This window comes from Tinamus guttatus, unplaced genomic scaffold (assembly GCF_059628265.1).
Source record: "Tinamus guttatus ecotype Peru unplaced genomic scaffold, ASM5962826v1 Tinamus_guttatus_pri_ptg000327l, whole genome shotgun sequence".
NCBI classification, from domain to species: domain Eukaryota; kingdom Metazoa; phylum Chordata; class Aves; order Tinamiformes; family Tinamidae; genus Tinamus; species Tinamus guttatus.
This window is the reverse complement of record NW_028288861.1, coordinates 11,016,272-11,041,222: the sequence shown is the minus strand read 5'-3', so window position 1 is coordinate 11,041,222 and position 24,951 is coordinate 11,016,272. Positions and strand designations below refer to the sequence as shown.

At 34.1% G+C, this 24,951-nt stretch overlaps 1 protein-coding gene across 1 annotated transcript in view; it reads left to right on the top strand.

Annotated features, from left to right (window-relative positions):
- The window catches only part of CEP128 (centrosomal protein 128), a 92,441-nt gene that overhangs the window by 6,269 nt on the left and 61,221 nt on the right, over nucleotides 1–24,951 (top strand). Inside the window, exons 5-12 of the mRNA XM_088529347.1 lie at nucleotides 460–551; nucleotides 1,036–1,108; nucleotides 5,946–6,062; nucleotides 14,129–14,215; nucleotides 15,016–15,090; nucleotides 16,346–16,475; nucleotides 18,021–18,181; nucleotides 24,271–24,621. Of these exons, the coding sequence (XP_088385473.1) occupies nucleotides 460–551; nucleotides 1,036–1,108; nucleotides 5,946–6,062; nucleotides 14,129–14,215; nucleotides 15,016–15,090; nucleotides 16,346–16,475; nucleotides 18,021–18,181; nucleotides 24,271–24,621 (1,086 nt within the window). The remainder of the gene's footprint in view (nucleotides 1–459; nucleotides 552–1,035; nucleotides 1,109–5,945; nucleotides 6,063–14,128; nucleotides 14,216–15,015; nucleotides 15,091–16,345; nucleotides 16,476–18,020; nucleotides 18,182–24,270; nucleotides 24,622–24,951) is intronic.

Below are 24,951 nucleotides of genomic sequence, written 5' to 3'. Positions count from 1 at the left end.
TCTTGAGGCAGTTAGTTTTCCATCTTAATTCTAGGTTAGACCTGTGAGTAGGATAATTTGCCCTTGAACTTCAGATGGACCAGGTGAGGAGAAGGCGGATGTGCATGGCCCTGGAGTTTCTCAGAACCTCAACCTATGTCTACTTGCTTACTCTTCAGAAAACATAAAATTGCCTTAATGGATAAGATTATAGGCTTTCTGTATCCTAGAGATAGTGTTAATATCAGTATCTGCTTTTGCTCTTTCAGACAGAGTGGATAGACCTACTTGAATAAATCTGCCTATTTTTGTGCATGGCCTTTTTCCAGAAGAAATATATAATGGCTAATGCTAAAACAACTGATCATAGGATTTTCGTATTAACTTTAATACTTTAAAAGATAAAGCGTTTATAGTGTGTATATTAACTTTTGTTGGAAATGTCACAGAAATGCTTAAATTGCATACTTTAATTTACAGCTGCATTCTTTCCACCAATCTCTTCGAGATCTTAGTAGTGAACAAGTTCGCCTAGGAGACGACATCAGTCGGGAGCTTTCAAGAAGAAACCGGTATAAACAGAATGTATTTCTCTGTGAAGAACGGTATAAAAACTAATTGTGCTTCTAAAGCATTTTTAGATTTCTTTGTTCTTTTGTATTTAAAAAAAAAAAAAATTGGGGAGAGTGAAGATTGGACAACATGTAGATGCCAACAGTTGCTTGTTCCGTGTGGTCTCATACAGTATTTATGAATGCAAATAATGCCTATCAGTTTTTATCATATATGTGTCCGTGTAGACAAGTTCATAATTTTGTACTTGCTAACCTGATGCCTAGCCTTCCAAGCTAGATGCTTCATTATTTTCACTTAAAGAATGGGTATGCTTTTTATCATGTTTTTACCTCTTGAGGCTGATCTTTAATTATTCTAGAAATTTACACGCAGTACATGTTAGAAGGCATTGCTGTAGCCTAAAAGTCCAAGAGATTGTTGATGTTTGGTTGTGGCCTTTGGAGTGTTCGCTTCAAGTCTTACCTGTATTTTTCTTTGAAGGACCGATGCGGAAATGAGAAAGACTCTAGCAGAGTTGTCTGAAAAGCTCACTGAGGCCCAAAGACAAGAAACAGTGAGTATAAATAATCCTAAACAAAGTAATATATATTTAGTATTTCAAGGAAGATCTTTAACGAGTTTTGCTAATAGGTACCACTTTCTTTTTATATATATTATATTGTTTTGGTGATCTCATTGCAGGAGGGTGAATATCCAACAAATTTCATGTTTCAGATGGTGGTTTGAAGTACAAACAAGTGTTAAAAATGTGTGTAACTTTCTGTTTCAAATTGCTGGTCTTGGAGAAAGCTGCTGGTTAACTTGAAACATTGGTTTAACATTTCAACAAAGTAAGAGAACTTTTGAAAGATACAAGATAGGTCTTCACAGTGTCTATCACTTAAATAAGAACAAAATCTCCTAGTCAGGTGCCAATCTTCATGTAGAGTCTTGCTTTAGAAACAAGAGAAGTTGCAAAGTTAGGGGGCAGAAACTCTAGATGTAATTTTTGACTTGTCAGACTTCAGGCCAGAGAGTATAATCTCTTTATAACAATTATGGGTTTAATATGGTAGAATTTATCAGTGATGGAAGATTGCCTCTTCAGCATTCTAGGAAAAATGTAACAGGCTGTTCCTGTTGGAACATTAGCTCTACTTTTCCCGAACAACTTAGAGGGATAGATGATGTTACTCCGATAAAGAATTCTGAGATATTTTTTTTGAAACTCAGTTTTCCTTGTTATGGGCTGTTTTTCAGTGTGCATTTTTTTGATGCCATATATAATGGGAAATCAGCAAGCTCAATAAATTTTAACATAGATGATTTTCAAGAAGAGATGCTGCAGCTGACTTCAATATAAGTACTCAGTGCAATTGCTAAGAGCTAGCATCAAGAAAGGATCTGTGCAGATAGAATTGATATTGGTGACAATTACATAGTTGTGTTTAAAGATCTTGAGAGATGGTTTAGTATCAATACATACAATTTTAGGGCAAGATGAGCTGGCTAAGAAACTGAGGACACACAAGACTTGCCCTGAAAAGTTAGCATTATCATAGATATCACATTAGCATACACACAAAGCATAGCCTCCAGTCTGATGAATCAGGAATTTCATATAGAATTTCTGCTTCCTGCCTGTCAGAGAAACTGGCCCTGTTTCAAAACCTAATGATCTACCTCTACGCTGGTGAAGCATGAAGCAAAAGAGAGTTTTAGTTTGAATGCTGAGGAAAAAGATAACTGCAGTGGTAACTACACCAAAGCATGGGAATTGAGTACCTGTGGAAACTGTAGTCCGTTACTGCAGAATTTTAAGATGCTTTACTGACTCTTGGTCTTTAGAAATTCTTCTGAAGAGATTCCTTACTTCAGAATTTCTTATAGATGGAGGGTTCTGTAGGAGAAAATATTTTTATTCTCAAGCTCCTCATAAGAAATTGTGCAGAAATGTTTGTCCTCAGTGCCTTTATTAATTTCAATTCAGAAACATCCCATGTCACCATCCTTCACTCATGATAAAATAGGTAATAACAAGAAAGGCAACAGAAATCTAGATTTAGATTTCAGTCAGCAGGATTGGTGTACCAGAAATAACAGTGAAAGCTGAAGAAGAGGAGAGAAATTCAAGAAACAGCATGCTTCTTTTTGCAGATTAAGCATTGAACATCTACAGGATTATATTTAGTTGCATGACCTACATGTTGCCCTGTTTTTGAGCGGGACATTCTTTTTTTTTTGTGCTTAATTGGCTGTGTGGGAAGGAAAAATTTCATAGTCTAATCCATTTTCATATATTTTTGAGGCTACTTGAAAGCCTAATACAGAGGCACAGCTCTTAGGGTTGTGATTATCATCGGATACTCTATGCTCTTAGAAGACATCCATATATCACATTCTAATATGTAATGAATGCAGTAATTTAGAGTTAGCATTTTATCTGCAGGGTAGCACCTCAGAATTTGCTGCGCTGCTATTATTCAGTGAATCATTTGTCTACACCTGTATGTCTTTTGATAAGATTCAGGGGACAAGATATATGCTGTTATGATAGGAGTGTTGCCCTGAGTCAGTCATTTGGCAAGAAGCAAGAGAACCGAGTTTTAGGGTCTGTTCTGCATATAACAGTCAACTCATGAACAAAACAAAAACAAAAATAAAAAATTGAAAAATGTTGGGAAATGAGGTAAAATGTTTCCAGTGTGGAAGTGATGTGAATATACTATAGTAATGACTTCAGTTAAATTGCATTAAAAGATCTGAAGAAGACAAAAAGTTAGCTGGTGTAATTTCGCAGGGCGAAAAGGGGTCCTTCCAAATGTTATCATAAAAGGATAAAAATAGAAAGTTTATAAACTTTTTCAGCATAGAAAAATATATTTTCAGAGAAAATGTCAGAGAGTTGACCTCAGATTTGGAGGGACCTGCTAATCCAAAGCATAAATAACTTGGAAAAGTAGTTAGTGATCCAACTTGTAATGGTGTAATGATGCTAAATTACCCAAAGTGGAAAGGTAAGTTTGCTGCATTCCAGGACATCTTACCATTAAACAGGATATCAATGCAATGTAACAGCTTTTCTGGAGAGCGCACAGAAACCTGTGAGGGATGGTGCTTAGTTCTATTGCGAAGTACAGCATAATAAAGCTTGATTTGCTATAGACGTGCATGCTCTGAGCCTCAATTCCCAGTCGCCGCCTCTGCCATGTGGATGCTTTGAGATTTCTGCAAGAAAAATTCTGCTGCCCAAGAACTTCCATGTTCTTCCCATATCTAATGAAACCTTTTCAAACTGACATGTTTTTTCATAAAAACAAAAGGGCTGTTACATTCTTTACAACTGATGCCTTGTACTGGTGAGGCCGAGTATAAATGTATTCTTTATTATTCTCTTGCTACGTAACTGTGTTACTCTTGTTAAACTTCTGTATCCGCACATGTGCCTTGTGTTTACTCCAGTAGTAGGAACACAGTGATAAAAGTAGTGGATACAGAATGAGAACTTGTTCTCCACCATGCACATCTGAAACTAGCAGTTAAAGGCTGTTCAGATCTTTCTATCAGCAAGCTTTATATTGGGCAAGGAGAAGAGGATTGTAGCTGTATTTGTTGTTTAGATCTTTTGGTTAAAGGGGAAAAAAAGCAAACTTGTATAGAATCTATGTCCAGTTAATTATTGCAATAATTTAGCAGTAGCAAAATGCAATGTAATGTCTTGTAGTAGTAAATACAAATTTGATTTTAAATGCAGAGTAAAATTTAGTTGTCTTAATTCTCATTTGAAAGGCTCTGTTGATAGTTTACTTGTTTCGATCTACAAATCTTGTTTGTTTGTTAGGAAAATGGTTTAACTTTACAAAATGGCAATTGATTACTAAAGCAAGATATGAAGCAAAGCTAAATAAATCTATTGGAGCTTTTCAAAAGATATCATGTTTTTAATCTTCTTTTTGGCTGGTCAGCTACTTCCTTTGTGAAATGATCAAGTTATTTCTCTAATTGAACAGGCATAAAAGTTTAGGATATGTGTATTTCTATTTCTTTCTAGATTGCATTTATAAGAATCAAGGCGCATTATGTCACTGTCAATCCACCAGTCCATCCATCCAGATTACATCCGTACCTAATAGTTTTTGAAAGTCATATTTTCCACTAAATAGGAAGATAGTTTTTAGAATTTTAATTTTTACAATTTGAATGAGAATTGATGCCTTGAGAGATAAGCACAAAGGAGTGTGTCCCTGCTGAAGGACGAGCGCAGATGTACTCGGCTGTTTCGCCTGGCCAGTCCGGCTCACTGTGCTCACTGCCTTGGGGATGTGCTAGAGCATGGCAAAGTATGACCTTTTGGGGTTGCAGATTTGCATTTTTAAGGGAAAAGATAGTAAAACCTGTATTAGAGCAGGCATTTTTTCATTCTACAAGAAATAATTTGTTTAGGGTGGGCAGCTGACCCCTCGGTCTTCATGTTTTATCCCATGAGAGGACAAAGATACGGGTTAGGGTGTTTTTTGTTTTTTAAGATGATGTTGTTCTCAATGGTCAGGTGAGGGTTGTGAACAGGAAACTGTCATTTAAACTGTCATTTAAATAATTACACTGCTTTCAAGTGATTGTTCAAAATCTTTTATTTTAAAGTAGAGAGAAAGACTATAAATATTTTTTGTTCATCTCTGCCTTTTAATTATGGTAATTTAATTTGTTGCCCACGAGAGGGAGCTGTCCACTAGCGTCTTGAAATGCAATGATAAAGCAACTCTGGTTTTAGCTGCAGGTTCAATTACTTTGTTTTCATCTGAATTGTTTTAACAAATGACTTACTTGTATTAGTTTGCATATTAATTTACAAAATATTGGGGAAAATGTCTTAACATGAGCCAGTTATTTTATGATACTCATCCTTGTGTACTTAGCTCTCACAGGATCACAGAATGCTTAAGGAGACTCCATATTCATGATATGATTCTTGCTTGCTACTTTTCACTAATAAATGTCCAAATCTGAAGGAGACAAATGTTCACCTATTTTACTGGCTAGAAATATGAAAGGAGTGATTTTATTTATTTATTTATTTATTTTTTTTGTATCTCAGGACAATACCTCAGGTTAGGCTGCACCCACATAGAGTAAGACTTACTGGGAATATTTGACTTGATTATAATTAATCACCATAGAGAAAAATATGCATATGCTTGAGCGATATTGCCGGTCTCTTTGCTATCCTGCTACTTTTGGAAGTCGTTACTTTTTTTCCGATTCTAAATCTTATTTCATTAAATAGAAGTTGTGTTTTTTCTTTCTGACCCATACTCTCTTTATCTGTTTCCTCAGAGGAGTTTAAGTATGTTGTAAAAGGCACTAATTTCCTTCAGGCTTTTTTTATTTTATTTTTCTTTTATATTTTCAAGGTGTCAGAACGAGTAGAGAGAAGACTTCAGGAGATAGAACAAGAAATGCGTAGAGAAAGACAGCTTGTAGAAAGGCGCCAAGACCAATTGGGACAAATGTCTGTTCAATTGCAAGAGGTATGCAAATAAAGATTTCTCCTGGTTTCCAAATTAAATTATGTCCTTTCTGTGTTTATCAACCCATTTCTATGAAACAAGCAAAATATTTGTATTTTGGTACGTTCTTTCCACTGTATCAACTCGCTTTGGGTTTTGATACCAGGTGATAGCAAGAACAGTGTCTGTTACTCATGATACTGTCAAAAAAAAGTCTTTAGCTGGATTTTTTGAAATTTGAAACATTTCATATTCTAAAATGTAAAATTCGCAATGAACAATGTACTTTTAATCAAGTTTGACTAGCAATCAAGTGCACTGGATTTGGACAGCCATCCTTTGAGTGCTTATTGAAGAGTTTCATTTAAAGCAAATTATCTGATGAAGTATAAAATACCGTCTGGGGCAAAAATATGGAAGTTCATATTAGGAAAGAAAATTGAAGACAACTTTCTATTCGATTTTTTTTTTTTCTTTTCCTACTTACTTTAGAAAATATATGAAAAACACATCTCTGACTGTACTGCTATTTGGAAAATCTGTGAGTCTCAAAATATTGTAGCTTTTTTTATTAACTATCTTAGAGATGACATTACAGATCATATCTTAATCTGATCTATAATAGACTATAGGTGAGAAGAAATGTGAAATTCCAGTTTTTGAACTTTTAATATTAGTGACAGCCCTATGCTCTTTGGATCTTTGCCAATGTGTGTTGTGCAGTGGTATTGAGGAGTATGAATTTAGAGTTGTATTTCATACAAGATTATGGACTCTTCAAAGAGGTCGTAGCTGAGACGAGAATATACTCTCGTAGTATGGGTAATAGTAAGGTTTATCAAATATGATGCTTCTACTTATACCTCAGAAATAGTTGCATTCCCCCCCCCCCCCCGCCACAACTCCATCCTTCCCTCCTGTCCCTTTCCACCCCCGAAACAAAATTCTAGTGGCTGAGAACTGGAACGTTTCATTACAGATTTCAGAAAATGCTTTATTTACTATGAGTTTCTTAGAAACAGATCTTAATATGCTTACTTTGACTTCTAAATGAATCTGTTGGACCTTTAGTCCAATAGAAAGGTGTTAGTGAAAGGAATTGGTGTGATTTGATATTGTCTGCAGACTGAAAATAACTTTTTATACTTTTAAAGAAATAATGACTTCTACTTGTAAAGATAGATTGATATTGGAATTAATGATTTTCTGAAAAGAAATATTTTTTCCATTGAATGAGGTCAAGTGTATTTCAAAGACGTTCATATTATTGTGCATTTGAGTTATGAGTCCTTGGGCTGGATACTTTTTTCCTTCTTCTTCTAGCAGCTCACCTTTTGTATTTTATACAAAATATAGGACTGATCTACTCATGATTTGAAAAAATAAAACAATTTTCAACTAGGTGTAGCAGATTGAGTTATTGACTACCTTTTTTTTCTTGTATGCAGTGATACAGGTGACTCGATTCAAAATGGTGAGCGAAATACATATATAAAAGACACTTTTCATTGTATGAAGGAGTTGAAAAAGCTTGTTGTTTCAACAGATCTGTTTTCAAGCTGAGTACTAGTTGACTTATCAATTTGTTCATTGCTTGCTTCAACTTAATTGCTTCAATTGACATGTTTTACTTTTTAATCTTTCTGTGAAATATATAGGAACTTAGATCTGGCATTAAATGATAGAAAACTTGCTCAGTTTATACCGTTTCTCATGATTGTTATATATCCTATATTTTAACTTAGGCCATCTAGGCGAGGCCTACATAGTGGGTATTTAATAAAGAAAATAATAACATTCTTGATAAAAAATCTTCAGAACTTATGTAAAATAACTGATGCTTTTTAACGTGGTCTCTCTTGCTTATCACCCATTGCTTGCTGATAGATTTGCCACAGAGATTGTGTGGCTGGTGAGGAAAGTTTCAGGAAATTCTCAGACTTCACTGTGGGAGCTTGCTTACTTGACTGCCTTATAAATTACATCTTAAGAGCCACAGTTTCTTAACAGAATGTTTGCTGTTTTTTTTCTTTTTTTCTTTCTTTCTTTTTTTTCTTTCTTATTCTGAAATAACCTCTTTGATACTTCTGTGAAACTCAGCTGATTGCAAAAGTTTGCAAGGGTCTCATCAGTCCGCTCATATGAACTCTCATGAGATGCAGCAAATGAGGTTGAGGACCTGCTTCTCGACAGGATGGACCTCTTCACTCTGTATAACAACACAAATGTGCACTCACCCAAAGATTATTGGTGGACATCCCCATTCATTAGGAATAATTTCACCTTGGATCAATATGGGCATACGTTAGCAGCATTTCTCTGCTGCTTGACTTTTTGATCAGCTGCTTCCTTTGTGGTGCTTCTTTCTGGCCTCAAGTATGAAGAACATCTGAAGCAGCAGCAAGTCTGCTTTCAGTAAATGAGATGTCCTTTATTAGTGAAGCGTGGGCATGTTTAGGGATAACGCATGGAATCCAAGTCAGTAAACTGTAATATTTGTGCCGATCCTGTGCGAGAAAGCTTGGAGGTGATGGTAGCAATTGAGTTTCATTTTGTAAGAAGAAAGTTGCAGCAGAATGTTACTTGTCACTAATACAATTTATTTGAGGTGTGATACTCATCTGCCAAGTTCCTATTCTTTTTTTTTTTTTTTTCTCCCTCCCCTCTTTTGGAGATTGCTCTCTTAATTCTGGGATTGAGTGTTGTGAGGATGAGGTCCCTCATTTATACAGAAGAAATGTTTGAGGGAGAGGGAAGTGTCTCCTACAGTACATGCTATGACTGTTACTCATACTGATTGTGAGTATGTCTGTTACTCTGTTACTGAGCTAGCTACTCATTGGGGCAGAGAGCTTTCCATTTGAGAGCTTGAAATGTATGGAATGCTTATGGGTCATGTGTACTGAGGAAGGTATCAATAAAACTCTATTGCAAATAAATGTTAACAGGGATATAGTATAGATTTCTATAGCTTAAGTTGCTGCTAAAGAAATAATTCAACAACATTGTTTTTAAATGTTATGTGCTCTTTTGCATGCTCTAGTGAAAAGAAAGGAATTGTCTAAACTTTTTTTGCTGAAATAGTTAATTGTGAAACATTTCTCTATCTGTTTTAAAAAAGTTTTTACTTTGGTATACCTCTTCCTCTCCTTTGTACTTTGAATTCTGAGTGAGATGGACTTTTAGCTCTGTCTGTGGCCTCAGTCTTGTGGTGATCATTGTGTAGATTAAATGTCTCTTTCTGCCCTCTTTTTTTTCTCTAAGATGCTTCTCAAGTAACATTACTGGAAGAATGGCAGGGTTTGGACTGAGTTGTGAAATCCCATCATTTAATAGAGTTTGAATGATTTACAAAGGAGTTCTATTTAAAGAAGTTGTAGCTATTTAATGAAGCAATTGTTTCATTGGTTCAACTGTTCAACTCTTCAAATCAAAATCAAATTTTTTTTTGTATCACCATTTTTTTTTGTTGTTGTTTTGTTTCTCACCAATCTTGTGAATTTTAAATGAGACTAGTTATAATTTTAAAGGAAAGTGCAGTGCCCATAACAGACCACTACTTGTCAGTGTTTTACCATCCTAGGAGAATCTTTCTCATAATTTGCAACTACTAAATCATACATTTTCAGGGTCCAACTGAACATGACGAAACATTTGTTTCTTTCTCTGTCTGCTTGTCTGTGTCTGTCTTTCACATCATGTGCAAATTATGCCACTATTATCATATCATATCATATCTATTATCATGGGTATTAAAGCGAGGTGGTGTCTGGTTGTATGCTAACTGTGAAATATACTGAGAACTTGGCATATAAAATTTTGCATCTTTTGGCATCAAATTATGTGTTGTTATTCTAAATCAGTACTCTGTGTTACAATTAGCCAGAAACATAAAAATATACAGAAAAGTATTTAGGTCTTTTGAATTAGCATAGAATCTTGGTATATTTAAACTTTCTCTACTTCTAAAACAAGCTTGAAACTAGTGTAAATTGTGCATGTTCACTTATTTTCATATCGTTGTTCCAAACCTGTTTCTGATTAGAGGAAACGAATACACTCATTTTGGTGTTTTGTTTCGCAGTGTTACGAATTTGCATACATGGATTAGTTAGAGAATCTCACAGTTGTTTTATCTGGACAACAAATTAATCCCTCTATAGTTTTATTTTTGAACCTGAAGACACCTTCCATAATATTATTATTGTTATTTTTGTTTATATACCCAGTTTCTAATGCAAGATGAATTATTATTGTAAAAAACGACTTACATAGAGTGGAGGTCCTGATAGTTTTGCTAGTTGCCTTGCTTGGCCTTGGATTTTGGTGAAACGAGTGTGACTGTTCATGCTTTGCACAGTTTGGGCAAACAGAAATGTTGTTAGAGAATGTCTTGAACCCCCTACCTGCATCAAGGCAGTTACTATAGTAGTATTTTTAGCTGTTAATTTAGACAGACCGTGAAGCATTTTTTAATTTTTCTCTGTGCAACTGATACCCAGATTGCACTAGTCCCCTACTACACACGCTGTGTTTTGTTTGCACTTTGGCTTAGGATATAACCAGGTCTCATTCATATCTGTCTCTGAAATGTCTTTAAATGACTGATTTGCCTAGGTAACACAGCTGGATCCATGTTAGCTGTTAATATAGCTGATGAGGAAAATTTTTTTTCTTTTTGGAGCAGGTTGGGATATGCTTTCCATTTATGGTGGAGTATGACTTGAATGGGGTTCTGCATCTGTATTTCTGCTAGTATGAATAGATTGTACTGATTAGTCTCATACTGACAGAAATTCTGCTTGTGGTCTGTGGGATATTTCCAAATCATCAGTTTTTATTAGGGAAAAGAAAAAAGTAGGCTTAAAGTTGAAGTAGAAATTATATATCTTTACTGAAAAACCTTCATTAGCTGAAAAAGATAATTAAATAAATAATTTAATAAATTAAATAATTAAATAATTTAATAAATTAAATAATAAAAAAAGAGAGCTGTTATTACAGAGGACTTGGGCATTTGTAGTAGCTGTTTTTCCCCATATATTTCTTAAATATATATCTAGCAAGGACTGAACAACTTTCAAGTTTTACAGTTATATATACTTTGTGTGGATGAGAAATAGTGGTGTGTGTGTGTTAACATTCTCATAGCATCCCAAAACTAGTAAACTCTAGGAAAAGACCTGGAGAATGTTCTTGTAGCCTGTGAGAGGCCATATCCTGTTTCTCACTATGGTCCACCCCAAAACCATGCCATCTTTAAAAGCATGTTCTCCTGTTTTTTTTCCTCCCTGCAAGTAAAAGGACCAAGACAGCCAGCAGGCTAGTTTGTGCTCCAGGCTGCCAGGAATATAAATTGGAAAATCCCCTGTACAAGCAATATATGTTGTTTTTTGTTTTGCTTTGTTTTCTGCTTTATGCACATGTGTGTGTATAAATAATTATATACACTGTGTGTGTGTATATGTATAAAAAACATCGTATTTATGAATGTTAAAATATACTATTTTATACTATAGAATATATAGTAAATATATTTTATCACTCAGGAAATATAATAGTAATTATCCATATCATGGTATAATGTTATAAGTTCTATATAATATATATATACCACAATATTTAATATATTATGTAAACGTGTGTGTATATATATTTTTATGTAGTACATAGAGGTACCTTGGTTCTCTGGGCTGTCTTATTTGTGACCTTTATGCAGCAAGGGTGAAACCTTGGTGTACATGCATGTTAAGGTTGCCAGCTTCCTGTTGGGGTTCTGCCCTTTCTCTTTTCACACTTTTATTTTCTCCTTTTCAAGGACATAACTTCTCTGTCAACCTCCTGGCCAATCTGGACCCTTTTGATTGACTAACAGATTACTTGGCTAACACACATTGGGAAAATCAGCATTTCATATTTGCAGCAGTGCATGTGTGATATACTTAATTTTATTGTAGCCTCATGTTCATGTAGCCTTCAAAATATGAATTATTTTTTTCTTAAAAATGAGATGTTTATGGACTATTTTTACTACATCCAGAAAAAAAAAGTGAACTTCTTAATTGTAGTATCAGTGGTATGAAAGATTGCCTTTTTATTTGAAGTTATTACTGTTTAATGGCCTAAATATCAGTGAGTGATCTTGATAAGTTGAGATGGCATATCGATTTCTGTGGCTTCTCCTGTGGATTAGGGTGCATTACTGATGCAGAAACACAGCCTTTGTTATCAGTAGGGAAAGCCTTTGAAAAAATTCTTGGTATTTCTAAATCTATGTTAACTTTAATGTTTTCCTTGAGATGCTGGAATACCCAGTTCTGCACATAGTCCTGATTATTTTTAGTCTTATAGTTGTAAGTAGTTTAGTACTGAAAATAAGATTGGCATGAAGCTGACTATATGTAACAGAACTTCTAATTTGGCTAGTACAAGTGAAATTAGTTAGTAGGCAACTCTCTAATAGATTTCTGAATGAATATATCTAGTCATAAAAAATAGTTGTTCAATAACAGCATTAGCTCAAGTATTGATCTTCTCAGCTGTTTTCTCCTGTAGCTTTTACGATTTTCCCAAGAGCCTTTTCTGAGCAAATGAGTGTGTAGGATTTGTGTGCAGTTGTAGTTAACTGGAGGGGTGGGCCTGAATCTGTAATGAATATCTAAAGAAAATCTTAAATAGGTTACAATCTTGCAATATCCGAGTATGAATCAGTAAGACCAAAGCTTTTTTCATTAAATAGCGTAATATGTTTGGTTGTCCTGTTGTTATAAATATCTTCCACAGAATCAGATTTTAATATAAGCTATATTGAAAAACTATATTGAAAACCATGTGTTTTGAGATGAGGCTGTAATTCTGAGAAGTGCACCAATCCACTTATTTTCTCCAAAGCAATCCTTGTGAAGCTGAATGCTCGGCTTTGCTGAGGTTGATATTTTACCATTACTTTGATACAGTGAAATCTTTTTGCCACATATGGTGAAGTCTGCAGACTGGATAGAAGACCTTTCTCAAAAGGCTGTGTGTTTCGGTCGTTGTTCTGCTATAGTTCTAGAAAGTAATGAGGGAAAGATAGATGTATTTCTGCTTCATGATATTGGAAGAAAGTAAAAGGTATTATATAATAAGATCTTTAGTAAAGGGACTTGTGGCAAGCATTAAAAATGCTTGGTGCAATGCTTGGTTCAGCAAAGAAGCAAAAAAAGTAATTAACAGTTGCTCAAATTTTCAACAAATTATATCAGTATGGCTAGAAATCTACTAGCAGGACTTTCTAACAAATATTTGGGATAACTCAATGATACTGTTATGATTTTGGTTCTCCAAACTTAACTGTATATGCCTATTGTAAATTATATCTGTCATTAATATCTGTGATGGCTACTGCATTCCTTTGCCAGTGATTCTGTGACCAGTCTTGTTTTTTAGAGGGAGAAAACTTTGATATTCAAGGGAATTTTATTGATGTAAGATGCTCTAGAAAAAAAAAATGTATATACATAAATGACTTGAGATATTTTACTTTGAGGGAGGTGGGAAAAGGGTTTAGAATAACTAGGAGAATATTTGACAGTTCTGATAATCAAGCCACGCAGATTTTTCTTGCACATCATTCCTCAAAATAAAACACCCCCAAAGTAAGTAATCTTTGATGCACAAGTTGATCTTATCTTGATGCTGTAATTTTAAACATCTGTCCAGATTCATATAAAAATAATGAGAATATAAACATGTGTATTTTCTTAATTTAAAAGCTGTATGGCATCTATCTCTAAACTCTTCTTATTTCTCTATCTCAGTGTCTGGGGTCAGCTTTCACTGTCTGGAGGTCTATAGATCGGAAGGATATTAATGCTAGTTGCGACTCTGTATTTGGCCTAGTGCTGTGTATGGGTGTGTTTATGTATGCATTGTCTTGTATTTATTTTTTCTTAACAATATAGATTGGTGTTATCTGGAAATATTAAACATGGTCAGAAAGCATTTTTTTCTTAAATATAGCAGATTCTTTCATCTTAACAGACTTGTTAAGAAGACTTCTGTAACTTGTACAGTGATGATCTCTCTCTATTTTTTTCTCTTTAAAGGCTTTAAAGAAACAAGATGTAAAAGCAGATGAAACAGAAGAACTCATGAAAAATAAACTTGTGAAATATGAAAGTGAAAAGAACCAAGTAAGACTTAAATTTTCTCCCTTTTTTCCTCTAGTTTTAATTGTCTGTAGTGTCATGTTATAGTCTATTCTTCTTCTCATGGAGAAATTGGTGAGGCAAAAGAGCTATTAGTTAGAATTCACTGAAAATATTTCATGTTTTGTTTTTTGAAGTGGTGCCTCATTTTGCTCATTACACATTACTCTTAGTATTATGAAAGATTTTAGGTGTTTGAAATTCTGAACACTTCAAGCAAATACTTAATTTCCAGAATAATTCAAGTTTAATTCCTTTGCAACCCCAGAAGAGCACAAAGTATATGTAATTATACAATTTTATCAACATATGTAGTCTAAAACTTTTATGAATAAACTGCCTAGCAAAAACCTAGAAAAATTAAAAGTGACATAATATTCAGAGTTTGAAATTCTCCCCCAGATTTAAAGCATTGCCTGCAAAAGCTTCTTAGTTTTCCAGTCCTTTGTAACTCAGAGAAAAAATGTTTTCAAACTCTTTTCTTCTGGATTTATACGTATGCCATACTGTTTAAAAAAGAAAAAACAAACAAACAAAAAAACCCCCAAAAAACCCAAATACAGCTCTAAATTAAATTTGCTTTATATAATGCAAATAAAGATGTCAATGATTTAGTATGCCTAAAAGTTTTCTTTAAGATTTTTGATAAGGATTTTATGCAGTTTACTTTTGAATAGATGTTTGTTATTTATGACAGAATTAACTATTTAGATATTTAAAATCTGAATTAGTGCTATGATGCATACATTGATGTTTTTTGTTTGTTTGTTTTCATTGTACTAAAGCTTGAGCAAGAATTGGAGCGGTCCCGGAAAAAGTTGGATCAGTCAGAAGGCAGTCGAGAAGCTCTTTTGTGCCAGGTAGCTATTTCTGCATGGTCAAAATCCTCCTGTTTTCATCCTAGGCTGGATCTGAGTCATCTTGCTTTATCTGTCTATTTTATACACTGCTAACATTGTTTTGGGAAAGGCAGAAGAAAATGCAGAATGAAAGGTTTAAGAGTCTAAAATACATGGATTGACCTCTCTTTTTTTTTTCCTGCTTTCCAGTTTTTTAAATAGTTATGATATAGTTTCAAAGCATAAAAATATCTTTTGTAGTGATCCTTCAGAGTGTCTTTTGGCATAACTTCTATGTTAGTAAATATTCCCTTATACAGATTGCATTCTGTAATTGGTGATTCTGGCTAAGTCAGGGACATAGAAATTTTTGTTATTATGTATTTTATCATTCTGAGAAAATAAAACATGCTTCAAACAGTGCCTGTTAATGTAGATGTGATTGAATCTAAAAAATGCATGAACCTGGATTATTGCATTAGGAAAGTAACTATTCTCTTAAATTTATTGAATTCTTGCAGAGAAGTTGGGAGAAAAAAAGAATTAAAATAAATGGGAGTAACTGGCATACAGATCAGATAGCATTAGTTGTTTGACTTGAGTATCTGACAGATGTTTGAGATGTTTTACTGTTTTAAATTTTACTCCTTGTATAAGTAATGTAATAGTATATCTCAGATTCTCAAATAGAGATGTAAGTTGTGTTAAAAGTTATTTTCCTTTCATTTGGTTTTAATATGTCATATTTTTCCTTAAAAATAATTAATTACATAAAATGTCATCTTCATGTTAGGATGTGATAAAAGGAAGGAATAACATGTTAAAAGCCCTCTTTTTAAGAATATTATATATTTAGATATTATACACTTAATGAGCAAAGTTTACATAAAAAATCTATATAAATTTGACATCATATTTTACTAGAAATGCAATATTTAAGAATTTGCATTTACAACACGTAAAATGATAGAACTGAATGTGGTCTGGAGAAGTTAATGGCCTGCTGTGCAACCTAGTGAGATAAAATGGTTCATTTGAATAGTTGCTTGGCCTACATCTACGAATTGCTGTTGTATAGTTTTTGGCGTACAAACCAACCTTCATTTTTTTTACTATCTGGAGCACTCTTGAGATTTGTTTATAAAATTATTACCTATGTAATGCTATGTAGCTTTTTTATTATTATTATTATTATTTTGGTCTTTTTTCAAGCAGACTATGTACTCTTTATTTCTGTATTTTTATTAAGCATTTTGTACTTGTGTGTATGTTTTAGATTCAGGATCTTCACTCCCGACTCTTGAGAGCAGAAGAGGATCGTGTGGAATTGCAACATCAAATTTCACATGTCGCTGCGCGCCGCCAGAGCTCCCAGGATGAACAAGAAGAGAAGACAATTAGAATGGGTACAGCTCTTTCACTTTGCAGTAGATGTGTTATTTACTCTGAAAACTAATTCTGTTAAACAGCAGAGAAACTGGACTGAAAGTTAAACTAAAATAGTTGATTAACAGCTCAGCTTTATTATGTTAATTAGCACCAATATTTGAATGTAAACAAATAAGCAGCAAATCCCAAACTGAGGATAAAATAACTTAATTTTTGTGGTTAATACAAGATTGCTATAGACTATTTCAACAAAGTGAATGTTATTCTTATAGCAGAAAATCATTGAAAATATTTTAAAAATATCCTTTTTTGTATTTTACCTTTTAGTCCATTAGCAGTTTAAGTTCTGCCAACTTAAATCAAAGCAAAAGCTATTTACACGGGTAATATAAGACCTCTGAACTTTTAACACGACACAACTTATAAAAGGGGTAACAGCATATTCCAGAGAGATGAAGTCTGTAATCCAGTATAATTCACTCAGTGCTTTTGTTTGCAGTATCTTAGAATTTTGGGGAGTGACCCATGATATTTGGAAGAAAAATATTTTAAACAATTTCAACGTGCAATAGCATGTTAAATTACAATCATAAATAGGTCTTCACTACCTTGTTAGCTATTATCTTTATTTAAAGTTTTGAGACGTAATCAAAATTCATTAAAAAATTCTTTATCTCTTTTTCATAGTTAACACAGAAATGTATTCCTCAAGATAATAGAGGAACAGGACTGCAAGTCCAGTGTCTTAATTGGTTTGATTAATGACTTCTTTTTATATTTTCATACTGCAGCTATTGAATTATCTTGGTTATTAAAATACATTTTACAAGTCTCATACAGGCCTTCCAGAGAACTGGAAAATGGAAAGATTTCATTCATGGTTTAGGTTCAGACTTGTAACAAAGACCTTAATAGTTTTTCTTCATCGCTTGAATGTTACTCTGTTACCTTAACAGTGGTATATTTGTGGTAATGCATCTTTTCTACTAATAAAAGCATATTTTAATTTTTTCCATTTGTTTTGTAAATAGAGCAAAATTACTATAAAATAATGAAAAAAGAAAAATTATTACTGGAACTATTAAAATGCATTGAGAGAATTAAGCTCAGTACTTGTTTCTTGTTCATTATCTTTGTTTCTTCGAAGATACGTGAAAAGAATACTATCTGGGTTTTTCTTTGTCTTTAGCAGAATTCTTTAAATCTTCTTTTAGATCTTTAAATTGCCAACTAAGGAAAATTTGGTATAGTTATAGAAATTTCTCATAAAAATACATGGTAAGAATAACTGTGGTATTGTATTATTTACAGACAGTATGATTTTCAAATTAGGATTTTTTTTTTTGGTGAGATAAAATCCTGAATTTGTAATTTGTGGCAGAATTTCATTGGCATCGGAATCTTCCCCATAGTTTCTTCCCTACCCTATTCTGTTCTTTATTTGCTTTTTTTTAAATCAAAATTTGAAGAGTAGTCATATATGGAGAAAAAAATGGCTAAAAGAAGAATGAGGAAACAAAGGAAAAATACTTGGCATTTTTTATGTTTCTGCTGTTTTATAGTGGTTGAAAGATATGAGAAGGAGAAGCAAGAACTGGAGAAAAACGTTTTGGAGCTGAAAGCAAAGCTGAATCATAACGCTGTAATGTCAGAGGTAGAAGAACTAAAGAGATGCATGGAGCGTAAGGACAAGGAGAAAGCACAACTTGCAGAACACATACAGGTAACTTTTCCTTGTAAATCATTAGGTAGGTGACGTTCTAGATTAGAGTAACCTGTAAAGTAAGAGCAAATGTTACACTTTGCTAATTTTATCCTATAGATGCCTTTGAAAGGTGATCTGAATTTGCAGAGGTTTTTCCTGCCCGTTCTTGGGAACCAAAATTTGATAAACTGAAAAAAGTATTTGCTATCATCCAGATTTCATGGGTTAGTTTATTTTTTTTCTTTCTTATGTGCCAAGAAAAGATTATTTGATTTTTCTGATTTTTTGGATTATTATTGCTACATGAGGATTACTTGTGTAAGTCGATACTTGCTTTCTTGCTCCCCATTCCATTATGCTTTAGATCTAAAGTTTCACTTTTAAACAACTTCAGAATTCTTGTTCTATAAGGTGGGTGCAGTAGAGTTCAAAAGTCGAAACTAGATTATTTTTTTCTTTGCATAAATTTATAGGATTAATGAGTATAAACTAAAACACAGGAAGTTCCACCTCCATGTGAGGAAGAACAACTTTACTGTGAGGGTGACAGAGCACTGGAACAGGCTGCCCAGAGAGATTGTGGAATCTCCTTCTCTGGAGTTCTTCAAAACCTGCCTGGATGCTGCCCTGTGCCACGTGCTCTAGGTGTCCCTGCTGGAGAAGGAGGGTTGGACTAGATGATGTGTCTTCCAACCTGAACCATTCTATGATTCAGTTTACTTCTGCTTTCTTCCCACCACTACCTTTTCAACTTGCATGCTGATTTAAAACTAGCCTATCAAACTGTATTTGGAAAAAAAAAAAAAAAAAAAAACACAAGTTTCAAAAAACTTCATTTCTAAAAGTTATAACAAAATTGGCCATTGAATAGGAGGAAAAAAAAAACATCTTAAATAATGAAGGAAAAAAACCCAAACAACAAAAAAAACCCACTCTCTGTAGGAAGAGGCAAGTAGAACTCATTTGATGCCCAAAATTTGTGTTCTGGCTAGCCAATGGGTTCAGTTCAGTGGAGACTTGCTGTATTCTTTGCTTTGTTGGGCTTGAGAAATTCCAATGACTCTGGCAGCAGGAGTCAATGGGATGCAAACCATAGAAAGTCTTTGTAAAAACTTCTACTGGCAGAGCATTTGTTTGGCAAGGGCATGGGGTTCTAGTGCTGCTTCCTTCTCCGTGGAAATACTGGTGGAAGAGGGCTCAGATAGGGCCACTGTCACTACTGCAAATAAAAAAAAAAAAAAAAAAAAAAAACCCTTTGACTTCTCTGATTGTCTCAACAGAAAATACTTTGTACTTCTTATCTGCTTCCCACTATCATTCCCCTACAGAGGCAGTAACAGGAAAATAACATTTTTTTTTGTTACGTATTTTTCTTCCAGTAGGACATCAAGGAACACAAGGATGTGGATTTCTAAACTTATGTACTAACAAAGCCTGCTCTAACAGCTGCTCATATCAGATAGTCAAATTCCCAGTTGGAAGTGACCAGTCATGTTTGATTTGAGTGTAATTTGTCTTTGGTTAGTGGGAAGGATGTGACTTTTTGCCTCTGGTGCATGTACATGTGATATTATAAATTTCTTTTGATTTGTTTAAATGGCATTGTTTTCAGCAGTTTATGTTCTGAGTTGTACATTTAGTCCTAGACGCTTGCCATAAAATCACAGCATGATACAAAATGGGAAGGATAAAATGTGCTATGTATTTTTATTTATTTTTTTAAAAACACTTAATTCTTAGTATACCTGAACTTGCTTCTGTAAGATGTTAAGATATTGCAAACATAACTATTTTAAGTGTGTTGTTCTGTATGGAACTACCTAGAAGTAGCCTAGGCCTGGCTGTTCTGCATAAAAACTAGATATATAATACCCAAATTTTAATGTTAAAATACCCTAATTTCTCCATTGGTGTATGCAAACTCTCATGTTACTCCAAGAGAAAGTAAGCTTGTCTGAAGAGACATGGCTTCTAAATTTTCCTATTTTCTACAAGGAAATTAGATTTGCAAATGAAAAACCATTATAATGTCTTTGACTCTTGTCAGTTAGCATTTTCTTTAGTTTGTTTGCTTTAGCTCTTTCTAAAGTCTTTAATATATGGGAAGTATATTTGCACTGAACACTCTGACACTAACCTCTGACAAGTTATTAGGGAATATAGTCCTAAAAGAATATGTGGTTCAAACATTATGGTACATTGTCTAACTTGTGAAATAGTTCAATTCACTAAAGATTTCTCACTGTAATTATGTCACGAGTTTTACACTAGTGCCCAATACATAACAGCAGATAATTACTTTGTTAAAAACTTGCTAGCTCTGAGGGAGAAGATGATGTTGATTTGTTTAAGAATAGAATTTATCAATAATAAAGATGTTTCAGTCTTCATTTATTTTTATCCTCATTAGAACTCATTTTTATGTTTTTCTCCTGTAAGATGATCCACTTAGTCAAAAAAAAAAATTATTAGTCTATTAAAATATCTGAAAAGCAAGAAGTAACACTGTTCCAAATTAAAAAAAAAAAAAGTCATGAGAGAAATCCATAATTTTGCCACAGACCAGTTGATATCTCTATTGCTGTGTCAGTAGCTTTTAAATACAAATAGTGCTACAGATGCAATCTTTGTGAAAATGGAAAGCCAGGATACTTTTCAGCTTAACAGTGTATGGACATCTTTTGAAGTCAGATTGAGGTAACTGATAAAAGTAAATTGTAATGGATGTCCTATGAATGCTTACTCTAAACTGTAAGAAAAACTACCAAATGTTACCCAGAACCATGCTAGCAGAAAAGGGGTCAGAGGATTTGCTTTTCAAACTATGCTCACATTATTTTTAGCAGTTGTGCCTGAGGCTGCTCTCACATTTGTCCTGAATGGCTCAGATTACTTCTGTTTGTGCTCTTGGGCAAGAGTTAGAGCTTTAACTAGTTCCCTCTTATGTTACCCCAGGATGGTTTCCTTGTCTGGAGAGCCAGCTGATGCTTCCAGAATAGCTTGTGGTCTGTATCTAGTAGAGGGAAGGGATCTGCATGTGGCTGAAGTTGTGTTGACTGTCCCTCCTTTCTACCTAAGCTGACACCTCTGTGAGCTTGGGAACAAGAAACCACCTGAGGGAGGAAAGGATGAATCTCAAGTCAGAACAGCTGGGACAAGCTTCAGATCTTCCCCACTTTGTTTCTGGAATATAGCGACTTTCCAGTTGTGGCTCTTGTAATAAGAGAAAGATCAAGTTTGCCTGAGCAGAAAGTATTTCTTGAAATATTTGCTTTCACTTGAACTATTTTAAACCTGGTCTGTGGTCTGTTCTTATTTGAAAAATCACGCATTTTCCCATCTTTCATAGTGTAAGTGTAATGTGAACTTTATTTATAAAAGCGACCAGTATACTTCTCTATAGCTAAATAAGCTAAAATCGTCCTTAAAAAAATGTACTTCTTGTTTACTAAGCATAACACAATAAAAGGGAAATAACCCAGGGTTTTGGAATGAGCAAGTGTAATTTCTGCAAACTTCAATGATAAATTATTTGAATTTAACAGCAGGTTAGATTAAATGAGAATTTTTTTCGTAATTATTTGTTTTGGGGAATGTCTTTCACAAGAAAATAAAATGGGAAGACTAAAAATATACTGTAAAAAGCATGTTTAATAATTTAGAACTATTAAAATGATCAAAAATTAAGTGAAAATTAATTAGAAATTAAAAATTTGAGTACTTGAACAAATTACTGAAATTAATATGATTGAGTGCTGCTTTTAAAGTTTTGTGTAAAATAGAATTCACGCAATAGAATTCATGAACTTTAAGTACATTATGTGGCTTTTAACATACTTTTTTTTGCTGTCATATTGCATGACAGATGAGCTGAGCATTAAATGAGAAATATTCGGGTTTTTTTGCACATGTTAGCTGGCTCTTTTACAGACAATTCTGATCTAGGAAGAAATCCTTTTTATACTGTACTCTATGTCAAAATCAGCAGAAGTTTTACAGAGGCATTAAAATATAGGTAGAACAGGCTTTCTGAAGGGATCGATTTGCCTGTGCAATTTTGGCTAACGTAGTGACGTGTCTCTCATCCTCCCTGTGCACTGATGTTTGCCTGTACCCGTTTGCTGTGATGTACAAATTCGGGTCTCTTAGCATTTGTTGTCTAAGGATAAGAAGTGAGAAGGGCACTACTATCCCTAGGTTTTGCTCTTTGAGAGTATTTGACATTGACCATTCGCAACAGAATGCAAGTATAAAAATTGATTATTGATATTTTGCTACTGTAAAATAAGACATAGTTTTCGTGTCTGATAAGTGTAATCCTGCTTAATTATCTACTGCTACTAGTAATAGAGATGGCTTCTGATTTCCTTCCCTTTTAAAGTGATGGTAGAGGTATTCCTTGCAAAATGAGACCCTATGGTCATACTTTCACAGCCCAATACCTCAAAGTAAAATGCTCTTCCAATGATAACAGTCTGTGCATTTACTAACAAAACAATCTTAATCCCCATAAAATCGGAAACGGACGTGAAAACTTACATATTCTTTAAAATTGATATAGAGGTTTGTTCTGCATTAGTTGCATGCTATTTGCTGATACTGCTACCTGCAAAAACTAATGTGAATGCATCACATGAGCAATAATAGGGACAACACAGCACACCTTGCTAAAAGTAGATAGTCCTTTCAGACAGTCACAAGATAGTGATCTGGCAGTCCCACAGCCTGTCACCTGCAAGGGTGCCCCTGTATCCTGCTGCTAGGACAGCAAACGCTATCGTGAAAAGACTCAAACCATTTATGGCTTCTCTGAGGGGAAAAACAAAACAAAACAAAAAACCCTGTGGCCTGGTTAGAAAAAACTGTGGCAGAGCATTTATCTAATCCATCATTCTACATATTATGTCTGAGAAGTTGATTACTCTTTGCTAAGCGAAGTATTCTTCCCTTGTCTATTCTGAATTGAATCCTGTTTATTTCAGACTATGTCTCTAAGTTGTTTAAGTCTGTCTGAAAACTGTCCCTTTCTCTGAGGTATTTCTGTCCCTAGAAAGTAAATAATATCTTTAACTGACTACAGAGCAGGCATCTTAAATCATTCTAAATCGTTAATGAAAGTATCGGATGGTATGACATCAGCCTGAATGAACCTGAAATACAAAGTGCTAATATAAAATTCTACTTGATGCGCTTAATAAAATTTAATTTTGGTAACAAAACTTCAATAACTGATTTCAGAGTATGCTTTTGTGGAAGGTTCGTGGAGGACGTGGTCTCCTGACTTTGAGACTTTCCTCATAAATAAAGCCAGATGTTCATTATATGCCACTTCATTTTTTTAAAATATTTGGCTTCATTCTCTATGGGTGTGCCTTTGTGTGGGTGTGTTTTCTAACATATTCCACTCAGTTTTGAGAGATCACTTCTTCATGATCCTGCTCATCAGCTGTCAATGCTACTAACTCTAATACACTTACTGCATTTCAAGCTGATTTCTTGCACTTTGTTCTAGAAACATCCAAGCTACTGTAGTCTCTTGGTGTTCGTATCCTTCCATAATATCCTTATTCATGCTGATGCTTCTTTGTAAGTTCATGACAGGTAGTGCATATGCTGCAAATTTCTGTTCTGCTAACTGCTTTCTTTCCTTGCTATTTTTCTTTTCTCTTGTCTGTATGTTTTTATTGCTGTACCTCTTGTTTTATTCTGTATTTGCGCATAACATAGTAGGATCTTGGTCAGTGATTCCTTCTTGTCAATGAAATGAACAACTAGAGGAGGAACAATAATAAATATGCGATAAAGGAACAATTTATTGCTATAAATGTAGCATGATAATGTTGTGCCAGATGTTACTTTATAATATGAAAATCTGTGTTTCTTTTCTTTTTCTTTTTTTTTTTCTTTTCTTTTTTTTTTTTTAACCACTGCAGATAGGGAGATCCAGTAGGTTAGCAGTGATTTCACTGATGGTCAGAAGTCATCTTTTGTGCTTTTTCTATATTTGATAGGAATGTAATTTAAGCATCACTGTCTATTGTTTGGTAGGACTTCACAGTGTGTATCTTTAAGGTTTGGATTTTCATGATTTGCTACAATGATTTCAGGTGTTAATATCTGACCTGGAAAATAGGGAAAAGCAGCAGCAGAAAATGCTGGACCAGATGAAGGAAATACAGAATTCCTACAAAGCTTGTGAAAATGAACGTAGGCAAACAGAGCTCCAGTCTGCTGAGCTGGCTCAGCAAGTTGAAGAGAGCGCCAAGGAAGCAGAGCGATACCTCATCGAGTTCAAGCGGTCAGAGGCACTTAGGTTAGAGACAGAGAAGAAAAAAGAGGACTTGAAGGTGAGAGCACAAGAAACCATCAGACAGTGGAAGTTGAAATGTAAGAAGCTAGATCGTGAGATGGAAAAACAAAATGAAACAATCAGTGATCTGATGAACAAGAACAGTCAGGTGAGAGCAATATTTGTGACTATTTTTCATTTTTTTGTACCCTTTATATTTAGTTTAGAATTAAAGATATGGAGTTTATGTAAACTGTGACTCACAGTCCATCTTAAATTCACAGTTGAAGCTTCTTGGGAGACTTCAAACCAGCTAATCAATGGCAATTTTTTAGTTATTATTGATCTGAGATGAAAGCTCTCAAGTATGAAGTTCCAAATTCTTTGTTTTATCTGCTATTTATTCCAGTCTTCTCCCTTAATGAAAGCCCTATTTTGTAAAAATGAAAGTTTCTTCACTAATGTTGATTTCTATATTAGGCATTAACTGCATAAGTAT